This window comes from Crassostrea angulata, chromosome 6 (genome assembly GCF_025612915.1).
Source record: "Crassostrea angulata isolate pt1a10 chromosome 6, ASM2561291v2, whole genome shotgun sequence".
Lineage (NCBI taxonomy): Eukaryota > Metazoa > Mollusca > Bivalvia > Ostreida > Ostreidae > Magallana > Magallana angulata.
In genome coordinates, this window is record NC_069116.1 from 28,021,075 (window position 1) to 28,043,910 (window position 22,836).

General features: G+C 33.7%; 4 protein-coding genes across 6 annotated transcripts in view; 2 read left to right on the top strand and 2 right to left on the bottom strand.

Moving 5' to 3' along the window:
- The first annotated feature begins 1,329 nt into the window (after nt 1-1,329).
- On the top strand, nt 1,330-6,118 carry LOC128190507 (F-box/WD repeat-containing protein 8-like). The gene is made up of 11 exons (XM_052862583.1): nt 1,330-1,911; nt 2,433-2,537; nt 2,647-2,811; nt 2,927-3,015; nt 3,440-3,612; nt 3,868-4,067; nt 4,732-4,929; nt 5,152-5,279; nt 5,414-5,587; nt 5,719-5,826; nt 5,970-6,118. Exons 1-11 carry the CDS (start codon nt 1,441-1,443, stop codon nt 6,109-6,111), a joined length of 1,953 nt encoding a protein of 650 aa, XP_052718543.1. The 5' UTR covers nt 1,330-1,440; the 3' UTR covers nt 6,112-6,118.
- A 177-nt stretch (nt 6,119-6,295) lies between these two features.
- Nucleotides 6,296-12,192, bottom strand: LOC128190508 (uncharacterized). Its single transcript, XM_052862585.1, has 14 exons — nt 12,066-12,192; nt 11,496-11,548; nt 11,215-11,288; nt 10,564-10,731; nt 10,252-10,319; nt 9,943-10,088; nt 9,395-9,477; nt 9,126-9,225; nt 8,542-9,029; nt 7,653-8,438; nt 7,273-7,533; nt 6,947-7,019; nt 6,768-6,840; nt 6,296-6,532 (listed from the first exon to the last, which is right to left on the bottom strand). Exons 1-14 carry the CDS (start codon nt 12,149-12,151, stop codon nt 6,331-6,333), a joined length of 2,661 nt encoding a protein of 886 aa, XP_052718545.1. The 5' UTR covers nt 12,152-12,192; the 3' UTR covers nt 6,296-6,330.
- Nucleotides 12,193-12,425: 233 nt separating this feature from the next.
- On the top strand, nt 12,426-17,028 carry LOC128190877 (uncharacterized). Its single transcript, XM_052863090.1, has 7 exons — nt 12,426-12,643; nt 13,389-13,613; nt 14,613-14,704; nt 15,122-15,301; nt 15,716-15,774; nt 15,870-15,997; nt 16,196-17,028. The coding sequence occupies exons 1-7, from the start codon at nt 12,482-12,484 to the stop codon at nt 16,484-16,486; spliced, it is 1,137 nt and encodes a 378-aa protein (XP_052719050.1). The 5' UTR covers nt 12,426-12,481; the 3' UTR covers nt 16,487-17,028.
- Nucleotides 17,029-19,347: 2,319 nt separating this feature from the next.
- The window catches only part of LOC128186653 (tetratricopeptide repeat protein 28-like), a 53,524-nt gene continuing 50,035 nt past the window's right edge, over nt 19,348-22,836 (bottom strand). For all 3 annotated transcript variants that reach the window (XM_052856490.1, XM_052856492.1, XM_052856491.1), the window contains 3 exons: nt 22,678-22,785; nt 22,220-22,428; nt 19,348-22,102 (listed from right to left, as the gene is read on the bottom strand). In XM_052856490.1, coding sequence (XP_052712450.1) covers nt 19,922-22,102; nt 22,220-22,428; nt 22,678-22,785 — 2,498 coding nt within the window. In that variant the 3' untranslated portion in view covers nt 19,348-19,921. The remainder of the gene's footprint in view (nt 22,103-22,219; nt 22,429-22,677; nt 22,786-22,836) is intronic.

Genomic DNA, 22,836 nt, shown 5'->3' on the forward strand with positions numbered 1-22,836 from the left:
GTGTGTGGCACTCCCTGCTTGCGTTAGGTTGAGCTGTTGGCGCAAGTGTACGGTCATCCCTGCTTGCTAACGTTGGTACCTGTTGAGTTGCGTAGGTGTGCGGTCATCCCTGCTTGCGTAAAGTTGAGTCCCTATATATGTGCAGGAGCGGTGATTAAAGTCTGCTCTTGTAAGTATTGGCAGCAGTCGGCTATCCGAGTTCCTAGGGGGAAAAATGGATTTTATTTATACAGGATCTACATGTATTATTGTACATTGTCCAGATTGTTTGTATTCTGACTTTATCATACCTAATGTTCCTCAGGTGAGCGATGTGGCCCATGGGCCTCTTGTTATAAACATGATACCACAAGGAGTGGTTTGCAGCGAGAAAAATTCATGACGACAAGGCTCTCGCAAACCTTGAAAAAAATTTGAATAAAAGGAGATTTACAGTAATTGTTCATAAAATGATCTATTCTCTAAACTACAAAACCCAGCAAATCTTACATTGTCAGTGAATATCAATAAAGCCACAATACATGTGACTGCATGTGCACTTCTGTATATATTTGGTATGTCATATCATTTTTCTTCTTTTGAATCATTAAAATCAGACTGTAAAATTTTGTTTTTTGCTCATTTTGAAAATATGTTGTATGCAGTGTGCTATGTAAGGTTTGATTACATCTTATAATTATTTGTCTGCGGAAGATGGACACAGACACATGTACAAACATCTCTACCTCTCGTGAGTTACATATGATTGTTTAATATATTACGTACTTCATATATTTTTATACCAAATGTTTTAATTTTTTTGTTATCCCAATTAATGTTATTTCAATAAAATTTAGATCAGCACTTGTACAAAATTTGTTGTCTTTGAGGAAAATAGGAATTAAATGATTCAGACTTAAAAGGTTATAAACCCTACAAGCCACCAAAATTTGGACCATATCCCTTTAAACAAGTGAAGGCTGGGTAGCATGCATGCATCATCACGATTTTGGTCAAATTATTTTTCTAGTTTTATTGTTTACAATGATCAACAAAAATATGAGTGTCAGTCGATGATTTATAAGCAAGATACAAAGCTAACATTTTTTTTATTCAATAAGGCTCATAGCCTTTTTTTTTGGGGGGGGGGGGATAGGTGGGTTTATAAAATGTGAGCAGATGTGTGAAACATTTTATCATTTTATTATATAATAAAATCTTGAATTAGAAAATAAGAAAAATGAATATTCAGGTGGTTCAACCTTTTCAAAGGTTCTTGAACATTGAGTGACACCCCCCCCCCCTTTTTAAAAATGTATTTATTTACATCGGGTTTGATATACCGGGAATTGAGAACAATCACAACAAGACTTCGTTGCTCATTCGTTTATTATATAGTATTTAAAGATTTTTAATGCTAGAACTATTGTTACAAGGCGTTTTTCGTTTATTTGAATAGAAATGGCAAATATTGGTGACTTAGAAGTGTTCAGACAGAAGTGGAGAGAAGAGCTAAACAAGAAACAAAATGTTGAAAGAGAAGATGGTGATGATAGTGGTGGAAGCAACATCCAAACAACCTCAAAAAACCAAAACGTGACAGTGTCACCAAACAGTGTCAACATAAAATTCAATGAAAATATCATTTCCTCAAGCTATAAGCCAGACAACTCCAACCACAAGCCAGAGGTTGCTTATTACCCCTTTGACATTGTGTGCAATCTTTTGAAATTTGACAAAAAGAATCTGCAGGATCAGGAAGACTTAGATATAATTCCTGTTGTAAAAGGCAAACTAAAAAGACACAGAGAGCAGCAGCCTAAGAATAATACTGTCAAGAAAGTGAAACTCAAAGACATCTTCTCTGACAGAGTGAATCAGAGTGATGGATTTGCCAGAGAAAGGATTCTAGACAAATTTATTTCAGATTTGGTAAGATATTAGGTTTTTAATGTCCCATATAATGTACTCAGATGGTGTATAATCACATTTCTGTTGTGAAAATGTGAAGATGCCCATATATTGTACTAAAGATTAATAAAGATGCCTATATATTAGCTGCAGGTTTGTAGATCCCAGTATGAAAAAAATTTGGATTGACAACCTATGATCTACAGTGCCTCCCAAAGTAAAAAACCTGCAATTTACAGCGCACAAACAATTGTGAATCCAAATTTTTTCAGACTGGGAGCTATACAGACCTGCAGCTACCTATATATATAATTAATGGCTTGTTTCTCCTACGCTGTACAGCATTATTTCTCTAATACTTTTATAAATACATACATACATTTATCAGTTTAATCAATGATAGCTATTGTTTTCCTTTTCTAGACATATTTTATTATTTACCTGAACTGAGACAGAATGTGGAGTGAGAATTAATGAGTTTACTATCTTGGAGTAATTGCCACGTGGGAGTTACTAGCATTATGCATTTTTATATATTGTAGGATGAAATCAACGAAATTCCATTCTTTGACATCTCAGTCCCCAGAGAAGTTGCTGTGAAGATATTCCAGCATCTGAGCATGCTAGACCTATGCAGATGTGCTCAGGTATTTGAGATCTTTCTGATTCTTATTAATTAAAACTTATATGTCTAATATGTACAGTGAAAGAGTTATTGTCAGTGTATTACAAAATTGAAATTTATGTTTATATCAGGTCAGTAAAAGTTGGAAAAGCCTGGCAGAGGATGAACTTCTCTGGTGCAAGATTTGCCATGAACTAGGATGTGAGGAAAATACTCTTGCTGTTGAAAGGATTGACTGGAAAGAGATAGTCAGACAAAGCGTCAGTCACAAAAAGCTTGTACTGTCTAACTGGAAGGTAAACTGAAGATGGAGATCATTGAATTTGAAATTGATACTCGTACAGCCGTACCTATGGTACATTGATTTTTTGGTGGATGATAATAAAACTGATTATATTTCTTTTATTACAGGAGAGAAAAGCAGAAGTAAGACAACTGCAGCATATGCCTGGCGGGATTTTATGTTCTGTGCATTCTTTCTGCAACTTTGTTGCTGCAGGGTAAAAATAACCCCATTTTTGGGGGAATATTTAAATGAAGGGAAACAAATTGAAAACTCAGCAACACAGCATGAACTTCTTACATGGTCGTTTGGTATTTCCGACTGCGTTTTACAACAGAAATTTCTATGGCAAAGTCTTTCATTTTTTCAGCAACATGGAATAATCCTCAATGTGTAAAATTTATACAAATTTAATCATTTACTTTTAACTATTTTAATAAAATAAGTATGTTTTATTGGTAAAAAGTTTAAACATTTAGTAGCTGATAAATAATAGATTATAAATATATAATAGGAGTTTTAATTTTTTTTTCATAAGTTTTAAGTCCTTTTGTAGAATGCAGCCCTGTACTTTTTGAATTCTAATGTTGAAGTATTGAAAAACTACTTAACTAACTTATAGAAATGCTTAATTGTTGTAGGTATACCAAAGGTGATGTAAAAGTTTGGGACATAGAGAATGAAGAAGACTTTGTGCTTCAGCCTTCAAATACTTCACTCATCATCAATGAAGAAGCAGAAGAAGGCACTATCACTAATTATGTTACCATGGTTTCAACATCTACGAAACAAGTTGCTGCTGCATTTGAACAAGGTTTTTAAACTTTGAGTACACTTTCTCATTTCATAATTTACATGAATGTTAATTAAAAATGCAATACAGTATATTGAAACTTGAAAGTAATGATACATGTAGTGACATGAAGTCTGAGTCAGGAATTCATTTTTTCTCAGACAGGTTTTCAGGAGTTAGTGCATGATCATGATATTGTGACAATTAAATTTCCAACCAGATATGACTATGGTTAAAAAAAAAAATAATTTAATTAAAGAACTGAATTCTTTCTAGGAAATTTAGACATTTGGCAGTTACAGGGGAGTCAGACACTTCCATGTTACACGTTTGTTGATGGTCATTCAAACAAGATCTCTCACCTCCAGCTATCAGATCTATCGGACTCTGTGATTTCAACAGCTGGGCCATTTCTTCATGTACACCAGAAAAAATCTGGTTCATTCCAAACGCAACAAGTAGATGTCCAACAGTGGGTAAGAATAAAGTGTACCAGTAGTAAGAATATGAGAATTATAACAGTAAAGGACTTCTTCATTTAAAAAGTATGATTCACTAGTTGTACCGGTAATGGGATAATGTAGAATTACACATGAAATGGATATTATTATTTGTAGTTTACTGTGGTACTTAGATTTATAAAAATACTGGCAGTAAGTTAGTCACAATAAATTTCAATCATTTATGCATTCAATACTTTATTTCATCTGGGATCAGCATACTGTAAAAATGGTTATTTAAGTGTGGGGAAAATTTACCTTACTTATGCTTTAGAGTTAAAACCGCGTAAAATCTCCCCCATGCAAATTGTTGTAAAAATGAAAACTCAGGAGTTGTAAATCATGCAACTGCGCATTTATTACATACACATTTTGTTTGACTTGAGAAAACGTATACATAACCATCAGCAAGAATAACCATGCTCTTTTACAGTATCTTGTCTTTTGAAGATTACAGGTATTTAAATTCCAAGATTATAGTACCGTACCGGTATTTATGAAACTTTAAATATATGAAGGAAAACCAGAACAAAATTATATAGATCTTAAGATTTTCTGATTTCCTAAAGTTTTTTGTTACATCGATTCGTTAATATTTGTCCAAACAAATAAAATAAAGAAGATGTCTTGCATTTTACAGATCCAGCATATAGAGTTGTTTGAGCCAATGATCTCATCTCCAAAAGTGGCTGTATCTACCTGGTTTAAAGTCTGTCTGTACAACACAGAGAACCTAAATCAACAGTGTACAGAGATTCACAATATTCTAGACATGCACATCTCTGCCGTTGATGTGTCAGAAGAAAGCAAAACATTGGCTGTTGCTCTGCAACACAAGGTTTGTGGTCCCTTTTTGCTTTAATATCCACACTGTATTCTCATTATAATAAAATTTAACCAATAAAGAGTATCACATGTTGGTGTTCACAATCTTGTGCAATAATAAATGGGTGCAAGTGGATAATGTGGTGGGATAGGTAATTTCAACTGTGAAATTGTTAGTCTTTTATTAAAACCAAATTGTTATTAATAGTGAGGAAAATGATTTTTTACGTTTTAGGTCAAATTATATGATATACAGTCAAACAAGGAGCTACAAGATTTATACGGACACACAAGAGAAATTTCCTGCATGAATTTAAGATCTAGTCCCATCAATAACTTTGTGACTGGCAGTGTAGATAGAAGGTATGTGCTACAGACCAAATAATCATGAACACTTTTCTGAAACTAAGAAAGAATGACTACAATTATTGATTTATTAGAGACATTGCCTTCCTTCAAAGTCTGTTCTGTGTACTGATTGATGTTGATGATTTCAGGGTGCGAGTTTATGACACCAGGACCAGTAACCCAGTGGCCTCCTTCACCGGCCACATGTACCAGATCACCACAGTACAGATGGATGACTGGAAGGTCATCTCTGGAGGCTACGATGGATTCGTTTTTGTGTGGGACTTGCGCATGACTCAAAAACTATGGGAAATTCACAACAGGTACAAAAACATTTGTTGTTTTAAACTTTACATTCCACTGTCTCTTTAAATTTATGAAAAAAAAAAATATGGAATTAAAGATGGAAAATATTAAAATATTAATGATCTTCTCATGTTGATTCATCTTTCAGACATCCAGTTAGACACTGCAGATTTTCAGAAGAAAAACTTGTTTTTGGAAATGTTCCTTGTACTAAATTTCCAGTTCTTGATGAGTTTGAAAACAGCACACACAGGAGGTAATCATTATTTATTTATCATCCATACATTTATTTATCCTCCATACCCAAAGTGCTGTAAGCGTATGTATCATATTTAATAAGCAAATGAGCTTATATAGATCAGGCATGTCTATAATTTTTTGGCATTATTTATTTGTTAGGTTTCGAGGAGAAATACAGGTCTATGATTTCTCCAAGGACCAGCTGACTCAAGGAGTACCAGATATCTGCCTGTCCACTTTTGATGAACCCAGTGCTTCCAACTATAACATGGCCCTAGTGAATCCATACGACAAAATCTGAACATAATTTCGCTGTATACATCCAAGTCAGAAACAGTTATAAACACTGTTTCTTTGTTCACATAAATAATTCTCAGGGTTAGGATTTATAGAAAATCTTTTAAAGTTTTTATTAATACCAGTGTCTTTCATATTTTTTTTCATTCAAACTGTGATATACAAAAGAAAAATAAAATGTAATTTAACAGTAAAGAGATTTGTCTTTGTTTGATACAGCCTTTTATAATGTCAATGGTTCTGCAAGGGTTTTCCAGTCATTTAACTGATTCCAGAAAGAATAAGATAGATGCACATCCCTGAAATCACTGCTCCAGAAATTCTCTGGAAGATCATCCATAGGAACCAAGTCTGTTTTATCCAACAACTGAACTTTGCATTGAAAAAGTAGATCTGCCATTTCCTTGTCCTCATCATCCATTGGTCTGTGAAAGAGAATACTAAATATTTAAAATCTTAACAGAGGAGTAAGGATACAATGTTTCATAGTTTGTCTACATTCCAAAGAGGATTTGGCTACAAATATTTAGTCTTCCCAATCCCCTTCCCAGGAAACCCCCCCAAAAAAAGAACTGGATCTAGAGAGGACTGTTCTGGAAGTCTGAACTGCATTTTGAGTAGAAAGATCACAATTTTCAAATAATGAACAATGGTACTTACTTGGATGTCTCATTTCTGTGTTCAGGATGGTCTTTTGTCTCTTGTTTTTCCTGGACACTTCTTTGTTTTAGCACTGAGTAATAAAGGAATCAAAATGTTAGGCTAGAAAATGTTCATCTGTCTTTAATATTGCGATAATCACATCTTTCATGTATGTATAGGATCAATTATACACATACCATTGATTTTTTCAATTGAGGTTTGTTGTTCACCATCTACATAACTTTTCAGTGAATGGCCATCATACTTTATCTACAAAACACAAGAATAAGACTAGATTTACATTCACTAAACATTTAATAATAAATAATACCAGTATATAAGGAATTGTCTTGCTGATGTATTAAAGCCAAAGAGATTATGTAGGTACCACATATCATATTTTACTTAAATTATTTTTAATAAAAATTATGAATATTGACCAAAAGTGCTGGAAAAACAGTGTTGTTTGGCTGAACAAAACTGGATCAAGTCACATGTTCCAGTATTACATGGTTTAACTTGCCTCTCTGTAAGCTTGTGCCTTTTTTACCACCTCCCCTCCCTTTACCGCACTGAGCCATTTCATAGGTGTGTTAAAGACCTCTCCCCCTTTACCCTCAATATTGCCCATCATGGTCAAAGATGCTGTGAAAACTTTCCCCATGTACAGAGCTGCTAAAACATTTTCTGCTGGATACAGGACATGTAAATCTATGAGAGATTTCAAGGGAGGGAACTTCAGACCACCATACTTCTCATATTGTGATTGTTCACATCCAATATCCTTAAAATAAATAAAAATGTTTTTCCACTCTGAAAATATGATTTGATTGAAAAAATGTCATATAAAGCACATTGATTATCAAAATACACCAAATTGCCAGATTATTTACATATTCTTACCATATTTTCTGCAGCTGCCTTTGTACTACATTGCTCTGTGAGAGAAATGATTTTTACAGGAGTTCCTTGTTTTTTCCAACCATTAGATTCATTCCCTTGAGAAAATGATATTTGATCACCCCCTCTTTGTGATAAATATGACACTTGACCTTGCGATGTATCAGTACATGTATATGACCTTTGACCTTGCGATGTATCAGTACATGTATATGACCTTTGACCTAGTAATAGTTGCTGGGATTCAGCCTCTCTCTGACTAGCAATCCGCTCCTGTATCCTCCTTCCCAGTTCTTTACAGGACACAGGAAAGACATCACTGGAACACACTGTGCTTGGGGATATATTTTTCTCCTCTGCTGCTGATCTTGGAAGAGATATAGGAGGGGATTTGAATGATGGTTTCAATGTCGACTGCACTGGAGGAGATTTCAGAGTCTTTTGTAGGAAGGAGTTTGGATTAAAGAGAGGTGGTGATTTCATGATTTCTGATGGCCTCTTAAAGTTTTGAGATGATTGCGTTGTTGGTGCTTTTGTTTGAGGATTCTTTTTTGTAGCTGGTGGAGACAGAACAGGGGCAGGATTTCTTGATTGTGTTTGAACTTGTGCTAACACCTTTTCTGTATTGACTGTGTTTGAGTTTTGGGAATACACATAAATTATCGTTTGATTGCTTCTCGTATCTGATGCTGTAGTTTTGGGTTGATGGATTGCATGCGTTGGAATGTTTTCTGCTTGTTTAGATATGTTCATTGGTATTGCAAGCAGTCCTGTCCCAGAATGCAGTGTCTGCAAAAATAATGTTCAGAATGTTTTAAAAATGTGTCTTTTATATCAATAGATCAGTACTTCTGTTGTCAATCTCCAGGACCTACATGTATATATAGCTCACCTGTGTATTTCCAGTTCTTTGTACCCCAGCTACCACTGGTGTTGTCTGGACTTGTTTCTGACCTTTAAAGAACTCATTCTTTTTCTCCATGCTCACTTGGCTTGGAATTTTCAATGCAGGTGCAAAGAGAGAATTATTTTGAGAGGCTGGCATCACTGATACAGGATTTTTATTCATCCACTCATTCACTTTGTTTTCAAATGCGTTTGATTTTTCACTAGGCTGATTTCTCTGAACCTGGCTCTGTGCTGTGTTGCCTGTACCTTGTTTCAGGCACCTAGTCAACTCGGCTTGTTTCATCAACAAATCTTTCAGGGCAGCCTGCCTCTGAGTCAGATCCTTCATCTGCTCCCGCAGTCTGTCTCTGGCTGCCGCCGTTTTCACTGAGTGTTTCACATCAAATGATATCCTCACTTTTTCATTGCTCATTCTTTCACTGATGTTCTTCAAAGACTGGTGGACAACAGCTAACTTTTTCTCAAAACACTCTGTAAATACGCGTATCAAAAGAATTGTTGATAAATCTCTCAATTTACATACCAATTATATACACATGTACTGTATTTCAGCACTAGTTCTTTCACCTTTCTGATTTTTAGAAATGTCTCTATTTTTAATGTTCTTATCAATCTGGGCATGAATTTTTCTGATCTTTCCAAAGGCAGTTACCATTTCCTCTTTACTCTACAAAATATAATGTCATAGATATTCACCATAAAACTGGATGGTAGGCATTTTTTTCAAATCTGCAAGCAGCTAGCTTTAAAAAAATTAATCTACATATGACAATTTTAGTAGAGTGATCGAGTTGCAACATTTCGATGTAAATTTAATCAAATAAAAAGAATCTCACCAGAGTGCTTTCCAGATCCTTGAGGTTACTGGATGCTGTTGACATCCCACTTGATGTTTGGGAGCTCATCATTATTTGTTTATCTGCATGATTGACATTTTATTGTAAGTACCAATACGTATATGTGACAATACAGAGGTGGGAAGAAACGATAGGCCTAAAGGCCTCAACAATCATCTGAGTGTATTATGTAATAAAACCCTGCTGAAGAAATTTAGCAACTATTAAATAGTACAGCAAAATAAACTATAGAGAAAAATATGTTGTAAAAACATAATTCGCAAGGTACGGACCCTGTAAGATAGAGGGGAAAACACCTTATATTGTAAATATTTTATTAATGAACATCTGGATAAAAAGGATAAAGTACGTTACTCAGGTACAAGTACATGTACTTATTTCTCTAATTAGATGGTACAACCAAACAGCAAGCAAAGACTTTAACATAAACAATGCAGATAGAAAATCTAGTTACAATTATTTTTGGAAAAATTAAAATTATTGGAAAGACAGTTTGTTTTCCCTAGCAACAACATATTCCTACCTACCAAAACTCTGAATGGAACTCTGGGAGTCTGGGAACAAAACTTGTGAACCGCCAATCTGAGAATTGTTGACATCTTGTGTCTCCATAAGCCTTTCTCCTGTCTGCTTTAGTATTCCCTTTTCTTTTTGTTTTTTCTTAGTTTGCTCTCTATATCTCATAAAAAGAAGGATGTTGCATGTATCACAGTTTTCTCTCTTCGCATTTGAAATCCATGAGTAAATTTCAGATTAACCATAACATTTTCATCAGACATGTATTTTGTTTATTTAGTGCACACAAATAGCACTGAGAATCAAAGTTTGAATAATACCCTCTGTCTTCAGTTTGAGTGGTCTCTTGAGAACTGAGTCTTGTTGCATCTGAGTCTTGCGAGTCCACCTTAAAAAGATCATAGTTTTACTTTTAGCATGTAGCTGAAATTCATAACTTAAACTGGTAAAACCCCATATTGCAATTTTTTTTTTTGAATTGCTAATGCATGTAGTATGAAATATCAAACTAACACATATCAAATACAATGAAATTATTTTTAAAATCACTGAAAGTTCTTTGAATTTGAAAACAACCATATAAATGTATTGCTAATCCATGTTTACACTACAATACTAAGCTCAAATATAACCTCATTGGTGGTCTCTTTTGGTTGCTTTTCACAAACATCTGCATGAATTTCGTGAGTTTGAGTGAGGGTATAAGCCTTCTGTTTGTCATTTGTCAGGACAGACTGGGAGAAGTGGGATTCAATATCAGAGTCCATGTCATCTTCTGACTGCTTTTGCTTTTTTAAAGGCTGTTGAAATGGATGTAAAGAAGAAGTGATTAAAAGGCTAAATATAAGTCAATAAATCCAATTGCAGTACTGTGAAACATGGTCTTAGCAAAGCACCAGGGAGCATCGTCCAGTTTGTTATAACTATAATTTTTTATATTTGTAGAAGTTTTCATTACATAGGAAGGGATGAAACTGCTTTTGCTGAAAGCATGGGTACATCATGAGTGTGTTCAATGTAACTATGTGTTTAATTGTCTGGGAAAGCAAGTAACAGAACTTTGGCTTTTAAATTAGAGCAGCCATAGTCTTGATTTTATTAACAGTTAACATTTCTGCTGAAATAAAAAACATAAAAACTTCACATTTACTATAAATTTTTGTGATAGTGATTTATACTACCTGGTAATTATATCTGCATGACCCTTTATACTTTAAGGCACAAATCAACTGATCACAGTGAGCAGAAATACACATACATGTGAATGACAACGTGATACCTACACTACAATATACAGGTTCCTCTATTACATTCTGAAATCTTGACCTTGTAATGGGAATAACTGGGGAGCTTGCATCTGCAAGAAAAAAATATTGGATAAATAAAATTCTACAAAAAACACTTTCCTCTTTTTTCAATGTGCGTTATTAAAGAAATAAAATACTTTGACTTTTTCATTGAGATGTCAAATATAGATACCAGTACTAGACTACCGGTAGTATATACATGTTATAAATATTGCATTTCTTTAAACTCGGACATTAATATAGTTCATTTTACATACTGTCACTGGCACAGATTGCATTCTGGAAGCTCCTACCATCTAATCCTTTTAAACTAGATTAAAAAAAAAGAAGAAAAAAAAGAAGTTAGCCAAAGGGTTATCATGAAGATGAAAGTTTACATATATACATGAATATTGATTTATAATTTTCAGAAAAGCCAATTAATGTACAACCAACAAATATCACTAATAGGAGTGCATTTATAGATTACAAATGACTTATGGTGGTATAGGACACCAGTCGATATTAAAGTGGATTAAAGTACATCGTCGGAACCCACGGGTTTTCTATCCGTTACACTGCTTTCAAATCAAAAGATGGGATTTGAGGGAAATGGAATTCCAAAATTAAAAGGGCATACATGTTTGCACCCAATTGTTAAAAAAGTGTGTATTTAATTTCCTTTTTGGAGGGATGAGTGACAATGTACTGTATAAGTCTGAAATGACAGGGGAAAAGAAATCCAAACATGAAAAATGTGTAATAGTCTAATACCACCAAAATATCATAGAGAACTTCAGAAGGAACCAAAGCTATAGTTGTTCAATCAATTATTGTTTGTATCTCACATGTTAAATGACAAATCAGGAGAACTTTTTCCACTGTGAATTGTTGTTCCACTGACCACAGATGTATTATCACTCCCTGAATCCATTCTACTATTCTATGTATGATTTTTCACTACTTCGTTTTTCCCGCCATATTTACTATGAAATTAAAAAATTCAAAACCCACCAGGAGAAAGTAATATTCCGTAAAGAGGAATTTTTCATCCATTATTTTCATCAAAAACCTATCATATAATTACTTGTTATCTTGTATCTACAAAATATTAGCATTCTGTTTTATAATCGTATGATACCTGTAACCTCTTAGCATCAGTGGCATTTTTAACGGATATATGTGCGACGCCGTATTTGGTTTTAGAATTTCACTTTCGGTTTCATAAATCCGGTTAAATTTTTCTTGTGTTTTGATCCGTAGCATGTGTTTTCCAATGATTTTGTGGCTTATTGAGTTTTTACCTTACCTGTGGGTGGTGACAGTCCCAGTTTATGGCTCATTTTGCGGAATTGACCTCATTTTACGAATTTCAATCCTCCTGTATATTTATATCATTGCAGGGGAAATCGTTCCCAAATCAATGGTAAGGAAAGCACAATCATGCAATTTCACCTGTTCACATGTTCTAATGTTGACAATCTAATAAAGCTGTACCTGGTCATCATATAGACTAATCTAAAAGAATTAATTCATGTAGATGTAATCGTTGCAGTTGAGTTTTATAAACTGCAAGTGTTAGTACATGTAGATGTACGTGGGATATATTTCCATTCAAAAGCTATAATTGTGTGTTTCAAACGGTACTGTTTCCTTCACTTTTTAACGATCTTGAAGGAAAATGTATCTGTCAATGAAGTACAGTGTAAATTCATGTAAAAGAAAAAAAAATCAAGATTTCTTCAATAGCCTATAATGGATATCATTATCTTTTCGCCATGGGAAATTCACAGGAACAAAAACTAGATTTCTTTATTATTTATAATGGGAAAATCATATTGTTGAAAGTGTCTATACTCTTTCCCAAGTTTTTCCTTCCACCACTTTTCACTTCATACTTTGATAATAGTGAATACCTTTGTGCTCAAACTATGTTCATCCACTAATATGAAAAATATCCAGATTATCTGTTTTGAAACGCCCCCTCTGCCGCTTCAGGTTTCAATACACATCCCAAAATATTTTTTTCATTTATTTATTTTTCATTCTGGTGATCAAATATAGTTTTAATACTGTGGTAGAAAAGAAAATCAAATAATTTAGAATTATCTTTTCATTTTAAAATATTGTTATATTTGAATTCTTTTGCAATTGCTTTTATTTCCTTTCAGCATTCTTTGGTTCCATACCTTAGCTTCATGTTGTGGGCTCTTATCGTGTACTTTGTTCCCGTGAACCTCATTCCATGGCCCATGATCTGGTTGTACGACAAACTTCTCTGGGTTACAGGGCCAGTATTAATGATTACAGAAATTATTCTGGCTGTGAATTTTCAAATGCGTTGCAGTCAAATGGCTATTGACAGGATTGAAGAAGATGATTCTCCTGGTTTTAAGGTAATTAACGAGGCCGGGTCTAATTTTTTCTGCCCTAGATTTTTGAATGAAATTTTTTACATGAATTTCTACTGATATAATTATTTTTTAAGATAAAAAAAAATAAGACATTTACCACACCGTTTGTTTAAGGGGTCATCTCAAAGTTTGTTAATTTTTAACATAGGACCCTATGGGATTTTGCTTGAAATGTATCAATTTTGCACATTTTTTACATTTTTTTTAAACTTCTGCCCTAGGGATTTCTTTTTCTGTTCTACATATTAAAGTTATTGCTAAAAGACATCAAATGGTCAAATAAAAAAAACCTTTTACCTCCTGGTTTGTTCCAGGGATCTTATCAAAATTGGTTTTTTTGTATACCCAATTTCCCAGTTTGTCAGATAATGGCTACTTTTTATTTGGCAAAAACGGAGATGGTGATCTTTATAGTATTATTAAAACATTCAGACATATTTAAGTAGTAAATGAATATATAACATCACATATAAAGGGTCATTAATGTAAAATACATGGTTTCTGTCTTGAAATATATGAATTAAGCTATATTTAGGCAGGTTAAGAAAACGTGAGAGGGCTAGGCTTGCTGAACCCTCTTCACGTTTTCGACCCGAGCCCAAATATAGCTTATACTTCGAGACATTTATGTTTATTCCACAATATAAAATCAATTTTACGCATCAAACGAGCTATTTTCAACAAATTTTGCTAAAGATCTGCAGTTGAAACTATCACGCCATGGCGTCAACAACGCAAAAATATGACGTCACAATACAAATGAAACGCTGCGCGAAAGCGTGCGTACTCGTTCTGTACTCGGCCTCGTTAAAAATAATGAAATTTACTGAAAAATTATGCCTTGTTTGTAAAATTTTATATTGAGATATTTTATCTCTTTTACTCTCTCTCTGTCTTTTACTTTGAAAGTGCATGCTTTGATATTAAATGTTGTGCCTGATATTTAATATTAATTCTCGTGTGTTTATTTTACGATTATAGCTTATCATCATATTATTTTCGTCTGGCTGTTATGCACTGATGGCTTCATTCCTGTATGAGATTTATTCCACTGGATCTACTACTCATTATTTGTAAGTGTCTGAATATCATGCACATGTGAAACAGTTTTAGATTTAACTTGCATGCTTTTTCACAGGTTTTTCAAAATTTGATAAAGCAATGGAAAAATATAGATTATCTGAAGGACTGTGAAAGCATTATTGTTCATGATCTCTCTTGTTTTAGGTTACTTACCACTTACTAAATTCATAAAAAGTTGAATCCCACAATCTTGGTTATGAAGTGATGTGATGCTCAGAAATTCATCTTTCTTGATAGAATGTTTACCCATAAAATATTCACCTCAAAAGACACTTATAATATATTTGAATATACCCATTGAATAAAATGATTCCACAGTCATCACAGAACATAATAAATTTTTGAGCATATTAAATTTGATTTAGACTATTGAGGCTTATTGCATTGAAAGATTACATTTGTTACAGGTTGCTACTCTTGGTATTGGTGATGTGTGTGACGGTACACAACATGATGTGGATGTCGCAGGATGGAATCCTGTGTGACGCAGCATTTACCTGCCTGTGTACTGTGTCTATTCTGTATGCAATGAAAGAGGAGACAACTCTGATCAACTCACCTCTCAAAACACCCTCCACCTGGTTTCAGTTAGTTGAACTTTATTTTTTTTATCAAAGTTTTTGTTCAGTTTATCAATTGTTTAGTCCATATGTAAATGAATTCATCATTTAGTGTAAAACCAATTGAAAATGATAATTTCAAACAATTCAATTACCTGAATTAATCTTCTATAAAGATTTTTTCCAGCTGTAATACTTGCATGCATCTTTGTTTCAAAGGTTAAATAGATAAACCTGTTTATTTACCTTGCTGAGATCTAGAGAAAAGTTGATAAGCAATTTTTGTTAAAAACATTTTATTTGCTTCGTTCATTGTATTTTATTTGATATTAAAACAATATACCAATATAATGTATATTGGTATGTGAATATGAATATGTATATTAATTGGTAAATTCATTATGTAAATTCATATTTTAATGATTAATTCTTTATTTGTAGGTATGATCCAAAGATGTCCATGTTTTATTTGGGAACATTCATATTCAATAGCACTGTTGGTAGGTTCCCTCTGTTATAAAGATTTTTGGTAAATACTGTTGTACTTAATGTTATTGTTGGAAGGTCTGTAAATATTCTTTTTATTTTTCTGTAGACAGCGCAGGAATGGCTATTGGATTTCTTATGAAATTTTTGCGTCCATTTTTCCTGTTGACATTAGGTGTTCGACTCTACAGCATACTCTATATAATAGAAGCTTTACTGAAGAAAGATGTCTTGCAGGTTAGATGAATATAGATGCTCATTCATTTATTCAAAGTATTGAAAAGTTAATTTAAAAAAAAAAATTCATTAGAAAAAGAGCAAAATTGATGAATAAATGGAATTATAGATTTTATTTTGCTAGAAATTAATTTTTACTTTGAAATTTTATCCATATTTTAACAGATTTCATATATCATACCAATTTAATTTTATTAGCATGATTTCTCAATGGATTCCGATGAATATCTAGTGGAACAAATCACACCATGGAAATCCCCCTTGACCATGAAATTGGCTGTTGTGTTCATGTTCACACAGATGACTAGCAACTTGTTCTATGAAAGTCAGGGGGTCACAATTCTGAACACGCCTCCGTTTAACTTAGTGAGGAACTTTTATCCAAAAGACATCATCTTTGGCCGAATAGTCCAGATGATTGGAGTGAATTGTTTTTACATTTGGAGGTTGTCCAATGATCGAATGGATTTGAATGACTGGTTCTCATAAGGCATTCATTAGATTATTTTAATTTCTTATATACTAATTACATGTACTTAATTTAATAAGGCATTTGGACCAATACCATTCCCCTCTTATACACTTTTGAAATCAAGTACCTGTATAAAAGTGTGAAAGAAAGCTATAATCTCAGATTGAGATACTTTTTGAATGATCTGTGCATATAAATTCATTTTTATATACCGGTACCATTATTATATGTTTGTAAAAAGCAATGATATCATTACAGATGTGCCATTACATGTTGTCTTTGTGCAGAGAGAGAGAGAGAGAGAGAGAGAGAGAGAGAGAGAGAAAGAGAGGTGGTTTAGTCAGCTTTTTCAGATTGTTTGAATATTAGCCAATATATTTGTTGTGTGTTTGTGTTGTTTTTGTTTTTGGTTGTTGTTGATTTATTTTAATGTGAGAAAAACAATTAACTCCTGTTTATTTAAAAAAAAAACATTCTTAGAAAAGACTGATTTATTTATGTATTACAAGACAGCTGGTGTTCAGTATGATCTCAACAAATATTCATTTTCCATTTTTTTTTAATCAAAAAGTACATTTAAAATTCATATTATTTGTCCATGGAGTTCAATCTCAAAGGTATTTAGTACTCAGCGTCAATTCGTCCATTGATTCTTATTTTGCTTTCATCGTTACCAAGAACTTGTATTCAGATTTCTTTCTTGCTTGATTGCTTTAAATGATTCTCTCCCTTGCAATGATTAAGAATGTGTTTTTTTGTACATTGGTTAAAAAAATTATATACTGACTTTCTATTCCAAGACTTACAATTACATTATTCAAGTTCATGTTTTGGGGTTTTTTTTTTAAATTCATTACAGTAACCAAATTAATTATGCAACCTGACATACATGCAATTCTTTATTTGATTTATTTTAAGCAATTTAACAAACATGTATGTTGATGCATATGTTAAAGCTATTCACAAAATTTATTATATAAACTACATCAATTTTTTCTTCTAGAGTTGACTGAATATGAGAAAATGAAGCTTTTGTAGTTTGTACTCAAGTTTTTGACTTTTTTTTATTGTTTAGTTAATAAAAGGGAAAAGAAATCTTCCTTACATTTTCTTGTTGTTTGTTCCCATTAATTGAATTTTTTTATAGAATAATTCTCATAAAGCTGGGTTTTTTTTCATTACATCAACTCCTCATTGAAGATACATGTAAAGAGGGCGCTGTTTTAGGTGTAAGTGTTGATGTGATGCTCTATATAATACACACCCTCCCCCGATATTGACTTTAAGAAGTATAATGTTTCTAAGCAAAGAATTGTGTCTGGGCTTATATACGACTTCCTCTGCTGGTCATAATTATACGGTTATAATGTGAAATTACAAATTTTAGAAAGACGAGTAATGTATTGAAGTTCAGTCAACCCTCAATGAAAATAACAAGGAACTTTCAAGATATTCAAGGATAAGGGATTAGAATAAACACAAAAAAGCAGTATGGGGCATTAATGTATTGGAAATACATGTGTACTTGTTTTATTTTAGATTAACTGAAATGTAAGGTACTTGTCATGTAAATGGGAATATATTCAATACCAATTTTCCCCCTACATATTCATGATGTTGGGATATACAATATGTTGTTGCTGCTACTTGAACAATTTTTTTTTACAATTAACTTTATGATGAATTTGCAAACAAATTTCAGTAATACTTTCCACCGATTTTGACTTAAGGAATGAATTCAATATTTATTTGTTTTATATGATATAAAATGGTTTGGGGCAGTTTATGCTTTATAAGCCACGAAGCGGTTTATAAAAAAGTGTAAACTGTTTCAAACCATTTTATATCGTATAAAACTCATAGATATTGAATCCATTGCTTATAATTGAATTTTTTTACTCTTCATTGTAGATAAAAACGGTCATTTGACCTTTAAAATGACGTAAAATTGTACAAATTTCAAACGTAATGTCAGGCGTATGGATACGTTTTTGACGTTAGTCTTACTATGATGTAGGAAACATTCTTTATACGATATAAAATAATTTTTTAGCCAATCAGAAAGGGTGTTACAACCAGAATTAAATTATTTTAAATTGAAATAACTGGTAAGATTTTTAATTTTGATTTACTTTTTTACAGCAAGTAATTATGCCCCATTGGGCACATTCAATTTGACGACATAGTTGTTTAATATAATTCTTTGATTTGAATATATTTTTATTGAATGTACAATATACATGTATATACAGTTGTATAAAGAGATTGAAATAAAATTTTAAAACTTAAACCGGGCTCAGTCCTTAATTCTTTATTTTTGTTTTAAACAGCCTTGGTAATTTTTATATTTCCTTATGGACAAAGAATGAGGCAGGGAAGAACACCTTTTTACACAGTGGATGTGAAAATTAAAGTAAAATTCATTTTCTTTCATATAATATAGTTATCTGATAATATTTTGGTATATTAACACCAATGTGGATGATAGCTAGGCAATTAATCATGTTTGTGCATTCCATAGAGCCTTTCAAAGGTATATTGATGCATGTTTATTAGGAGTTTCTAACATCCTGTTTTTTTAATGGTAAAGATTTCTTTGGATATGCACAGCTGATTCATATTAAAGTGGGTTAAATTTTATCTTTAGTGATTCATTCATTGTGTTAAGCTAATCCTTGAACTTAATGGAAACTGAGGGAGTATATGGATTATTAATTTTTATAACCAACCTTTTGTAAAGGTGTATACAATATGTTGAAATATTGACTATATTATTTACATATTTAATGCTAGAGTGAAAAGTCTTCAAAAACATAAGAGTTCATATATCTGAATCAATAATTTCAAATTGTTAGAATGAAAACACCAGACTGTAAAGTTAATATTTGATATTTTATTTGTATATTTAGGAGCCTCTTCTTTGGCGGGGGCTACCCAAAAAACGTTACATAAAAATGCATAGAGATATTGCTAATTAAAAGCATCTTATATACAAGCATGAGGAGGATGGGGTTTTAAGAGAAGTTACTATCATGATACGTATATATGTACAACAATGAAAATATTATAAAAATAAATACAATATGTAAGAAAACAACTGGAATGATATAGAAGTGATAATTTATAATCAAAATGCATTGAATAAATCAATGATTTAAAAATCTTCAAAATGCATAAACAAATCAGATCTATTTCTTGGCATTTCATTAATAAATAAGTAAAACAAGTTCATTAACAATATGGATATGAAAGAAATATTCATAATTCTCCTCATTAAATGCTTAGACATGTAAAAAGTTCAATGCAAAATTTTGGTTAAATTTGGAACCTTTAGTAAAGATAAGGAATGTGAGCAACTTAGTAACATGTTATCACGAAAAAAAAAATAAACCAATAAATCCAACAAAGCAAAGTTCTGTCGGAAAAGATGAGAAATTGAAATCACAGAAGAATTAGCACTTTGATGACTGGAGAACCTGAGATCTACCACCGCGTCCATAGTAAAGCTGTCTGATCTGATCGGAAGTTCTAGTGCCTGGACCACTAGGATTCCCAATGTTTGGAGCCATGTTAGCTTTATACGTAGGATGAGCACTATTTCTTGGCTCCATTGCACTATGTTTTTGATTACCATTGACAACAGCCCCAGTTCTTACGGTTCCATTCATATAATGACTGTCCATTGCTGATGGTACACTCCCGTTTCCAAAGGTTTTCATGGGTAGATATTGGTTTGTGGTTTTATTGAAGTGGTTTCCTGTGATGCGAATGGGTTGTTTTGTTCCAACGTTGTTTGGTATATATCTGTCGGCTGGGTTTATAGGAAAACTCACTGGGGTCACAGGACTAGCCCTGTTAGAATTTTGTGTGCTTGAAGATTCTAAATCACTGGGTTCAGAGTCAGAGAAACTCACTCTCTTTTTAGGTTTCCTATTCATTTCTCGTAAACAGCTGGGTGAAGAATTCAGTATGGACTTTGGACTTGCTCCTCTCAAAGAACTATGAGAACTGTTAAAGCTTATGTCATGAAGTGGGTGACCATTTCCTCCTCCACTGGCTGGAGATTCAGGAATCTCTGGAGTACTAGTTTGGCTATTATGCATTGGAGAAGGTGTTTGTGATGGTCTGTAATTCACTTGTGAGTTTGTCATAGGTTTTTGAGGATTATGAATTACTGTCACAATAGATGATGCAGAAGAGCTCACACTCATCTTACTGTCTGGCCTGGGCTGGTTTTGTGAATGGATGGAGTTGAGGAAAGAGGAAACATCTCTAGTGACACTACCATTTGCTAAACTTTGTATTGATGGCCTATCCACTATGTGATCATTTTTCAGAAGATGGTTTTTCGATCTCGGAGAAGAGCTTGAGAAGGCCGAAATATTAGGAGTTTGAAGTTTCTGTTTTGGGGCAGCTAAAGAGTTGATTTTGGACACTATTGAGTTCACATTATTAAACTGTTTAGCTGATAATGAATGAGTATTGTTCTCATTGGCACTTTGAGGTGAGTTTGGTGAAGGATTCTCCATGAAGGTTTGGAATGATTTTGGTTTCTGAGGAATAGGAGGTGGTCGTTTTCCTTCCGAAGATGACCGTTTTTCAACAACACTTCTATCATCACTAGGATGTCCATTAATTTGTTGTTGAGTGCCACTAATATGCTGTAAACTAGTATGAAATTCTTTCCTTAAAGCCATAGCTTCTTGTCTGGACGTTGCAAGACTCTCCTTCTGAAACAGTTCCAGTTTTTCCCTGTGATTTTGCACATCCGCATTAATCCGATTTGCTAATTCTTTGTGAGTGAGTTTAGTCACATCAATACTCTGCTGACTGGCATCACTCTGGTTGGATGAGGTGACCTCTGAGTGAAATCCAGATTCATTTGGCACAGGCTCCACATTCTTATTGATCATTGCTTCTGGAAGTTCATTGGGTAATCCATTAGCATCACTAATTCCACTGGTATCAGACATGTCCGACTGTCTCAGAGCGTCACTCCGTTGAAACATATCACTTCCACTATCTGACAAAGAATTCTGAGGTTCAACCTCGAAAGCACTACTAATATTTGACACATCCGAGCTTCTGTGGATGTCGTATCTGTCAAAGTTTGATGGACGGCGCGACATATCCCCACTGTTTACACTGACGTCACTAAATCCACTATTTTGTCTGCTGAAATTGTACTCCTCATGTTCAGAGTGATCAGAACCTACACTTCGGACACTCCGACTGGATTTTCCTGGATATGAATAAGTATACTCCTGACTGGTTGGAGATTGGGTACCAGTGATTAATCCATCCGACAAACTATAATGCTCCGTACTGGAGTGTAACATATCACGGTCCGGAGTTCTGGCATCCGGAATAGTGCTGCACTCACTGTCAGAGTTTGTGGACACAGTCATTCTGCATTCTTTCCAGCTGTTTCCAGAACTGGTATGGCCGTCTGTCTCGCTCTCACTGTTTTCACTGATCTCCTGGAGTTCATGAATATCGTTATGGTGGGAGTGATGAGAAAGGGTGGTGCCAGATGGTCCATACATGTTCCGGATCCGGTTCTGGTGACTGAGGTAGATTGATGGGTCCGTTCTCTCTCGTCTTGAGCTGACCTTTCTTCCTGAAAGCCCCCCCTACAAAAAAGAAATACATTTATATACATGTACTTTAAATCTATTTGCCCAAAAGAGAAATCAATATGATCAATATTGTTATCATTTATGAAAAACTGTTCAACCTGTTTTACTAACCTGATACATCAATTGCATCTTATTCATCCTCATCTTCTCCATTTCTGCCGGATTGAAGAGAGACTTCTTCCTGCTGCCCCTGGGTGAGAGGGGAGGGGTGCTTCCCTTGGAGAAGTTGGAGGTGGAGGTAGAGCCACTGTGGGAGGATGACAGACTCTCCAGGCTGCTCGAGCTGTCCACAGACAGGGACTTTGGAGCCTCTTGGGTGTCTAGAAAAAATCCCACCAAAATTAACATTGATTCTCAGACATACCATTACCGATACATGTACTAATATCAATTATTTACATTTTATATGACTTATACATTAAAAAAACCTGTAAAAACAACAAAACCAAGAGGGATTCTCACAATGCTTTTTTAAAACTTACCGGTATATCAATCATTATCTTTTTATCTCATAAGCTACATGTATACATAACAAAAACCTGTAAGCTTATACTTGACTTGATACTTACCAAAAACAGCCACCAGTGACTGTAAGGCAAACTGCAGCTGGCGACGGTTGGCTTGTTTCCCCAACCTCAGAGTGACTTCATCTTTTCCAACTTCTACCAAGTCCAAACCTGCAAAAGAATAAAACAAAATTACACTAGGGATTTGGAAATTTAGAAACC